Source organism: Echinops telfairi, unplaced genomic scaffold, assembly GCF_000313985.2.
Source record: "Echinops telfairi isolate 266 unplaced genomic scaffold, ASM31398v2 ScPeMD7_7475;HRSCAF=8513, whole genome shotgun sequence".
In the NCBI taxonomy this organism is placed as follows: Eukaryota; Metazoa; Chordata; class Mammalia; order Afrosoricida; family Tenrecidae; genus Echinops; species Echinops telfairi.
The window spans coordinates 27,239,051-27,240,556 of record NW_022111379.1 but is presented as its reverse complement, the minus strand read 5'-3'; the positions used below and the strand labels follow the sequence as shown (position 1 = coordinate 27,240,556).

Sequence of the window (1,506 nt, the reverse complement as noted above, 5' to 3'; positions counted from 1 at the left end):
ATTTTTTGGTAGAAACTATTTTGAGTTTGTATTAAAAGAGCAGTGTAAATATACAGTGTGTATATATACACACATACCATCCGTTTTAATGCATTTTCCTAATCTTAATGAAAGGTTTTCTAAATGTGTATTTTTAAAATTTTAGTCAGGCAAAAGTTCCAGAAACCTGAAATACAAAGATTTCTTTGATCCACTTGAAAGTGATGAAGATAAAGCAAGTGTTCATGATGAACTAGGTTCAAATGAAGAAGAAATGGCTGAAGAAAAAGACATTTTTGACATGTGAGTATTTTGAATCATTTTTTATATTGTAAGCTGGAGCTACCCCATCATGTAATCATAGCTGCAGGTATATTTTTGTCTTAGGAAATTAGATTCCCTAAGATGAAATAATCTCAAGATGGCCAGAGTAAGGTCTTAATTAACTCGATAATTTTAGAATTTCTGAAACTTTTTTAGTGCTTGGTTGCATTTAGTATACAAAAGGACTTTCATTATTGGAAATCTTATTCTATTTTTGTTTGCTTAATAAAAAATAATTATTTCCTTTCATAAGTTTATTTTTGATATTACAGGGATGAAGGTTGTTTTGTTTTGTTATATCATTTTATTGGGGGCTCATGCAACTCTTAATCACAAGCCATACATCCATCCATTGTATGTCAAGCACATTTGTACATTTGTTGCCCTCATCGTTTTCAAAAGGGATGAAGGTTTTGACCTTGAAGAAAATGAAGACGGTAAACAACATAAAGGATTACGACGTGTGACCTTTGCTCTGCCAGATGATAATGAAACTGAAGAGCTAAATACCTTAAGTGTAAAGAAAGATTCTGGCGAAATTAAATCATCCTTTGAAAAAAGACAGGAGAAGGTAACTATTAGAAATTTTAAAATGTAAGTCTCTCCTTGTGCCGGTTTCAGCTGCTCTGGATACTGCTTGTCTCTAAGGTTCTCCACAAATGAACCTTACAGCCTGAATTTAAATTCATACCATTTCAAACACATCTTCCAGAGATCATTTAAATTTTTTTCTTTGCCATTTTAAAAATTATTGCTTGCTTTTATGCAGTTTATGGCTAATTAAATGTATAATGACACTTTAGATGAATGAGAAGATTGCATCTTTAGAAAAAGAGTTGTTGGAAAAAAAACCATGGCAGCTTCAAGGGGAAGTAACAGCACAAAAGAGACCAGAAAACAGCCTTCTGGAGGAGACCCTGCACTTTGACCATGCAGTCCGGATGGGTACGTGTGCTCCCTGAAGTTCGCAAGGGTCCCTTGCTGTGCTTCTTCTAGTTTCATTTCATAGAGCAGTTTGATATTTCTCCTCCTACCCACCTCTCCACCCAGCTTTTTGAAAAGCATACAGAAGAATTAGTGCAATGCCCTTCATGTGTTACACAACTAGATTTCCTAATTGTTGCACTTTGCCACATTTGCTTTCTCTCCCTTATGTATCTGTATTTGTGCACTTTTTTTCCATGAATCATTTGGTAGTAAGTC

At 34.3% G+C, this 1,506-nt stretch overlaps 1 protein-coding gene across 1 annotated transcript in view; it reads left to right on the top strand.

Annotated features, from left to right (window-relative positions):
* The window catches only part of LOC101661272 (U3 small nucleolar ribonucleoprotein protein MPP10), a 39,316-nt gene that overhangs the window by 15,525 nt on the left and 22,285 nt on the right, over window positions 1-1,506 (top strand). The window contains 3 exon segments of the mRNA XM_013003909.3: window positions 146-282; window positions 706-874; window positions 1,107-1,274. Of these exon segments, the coding sequence (XP_012859363.3) occupies window positions 146-282; window positions 706-874; window positions 1,107-1,274 (474 nt within the window).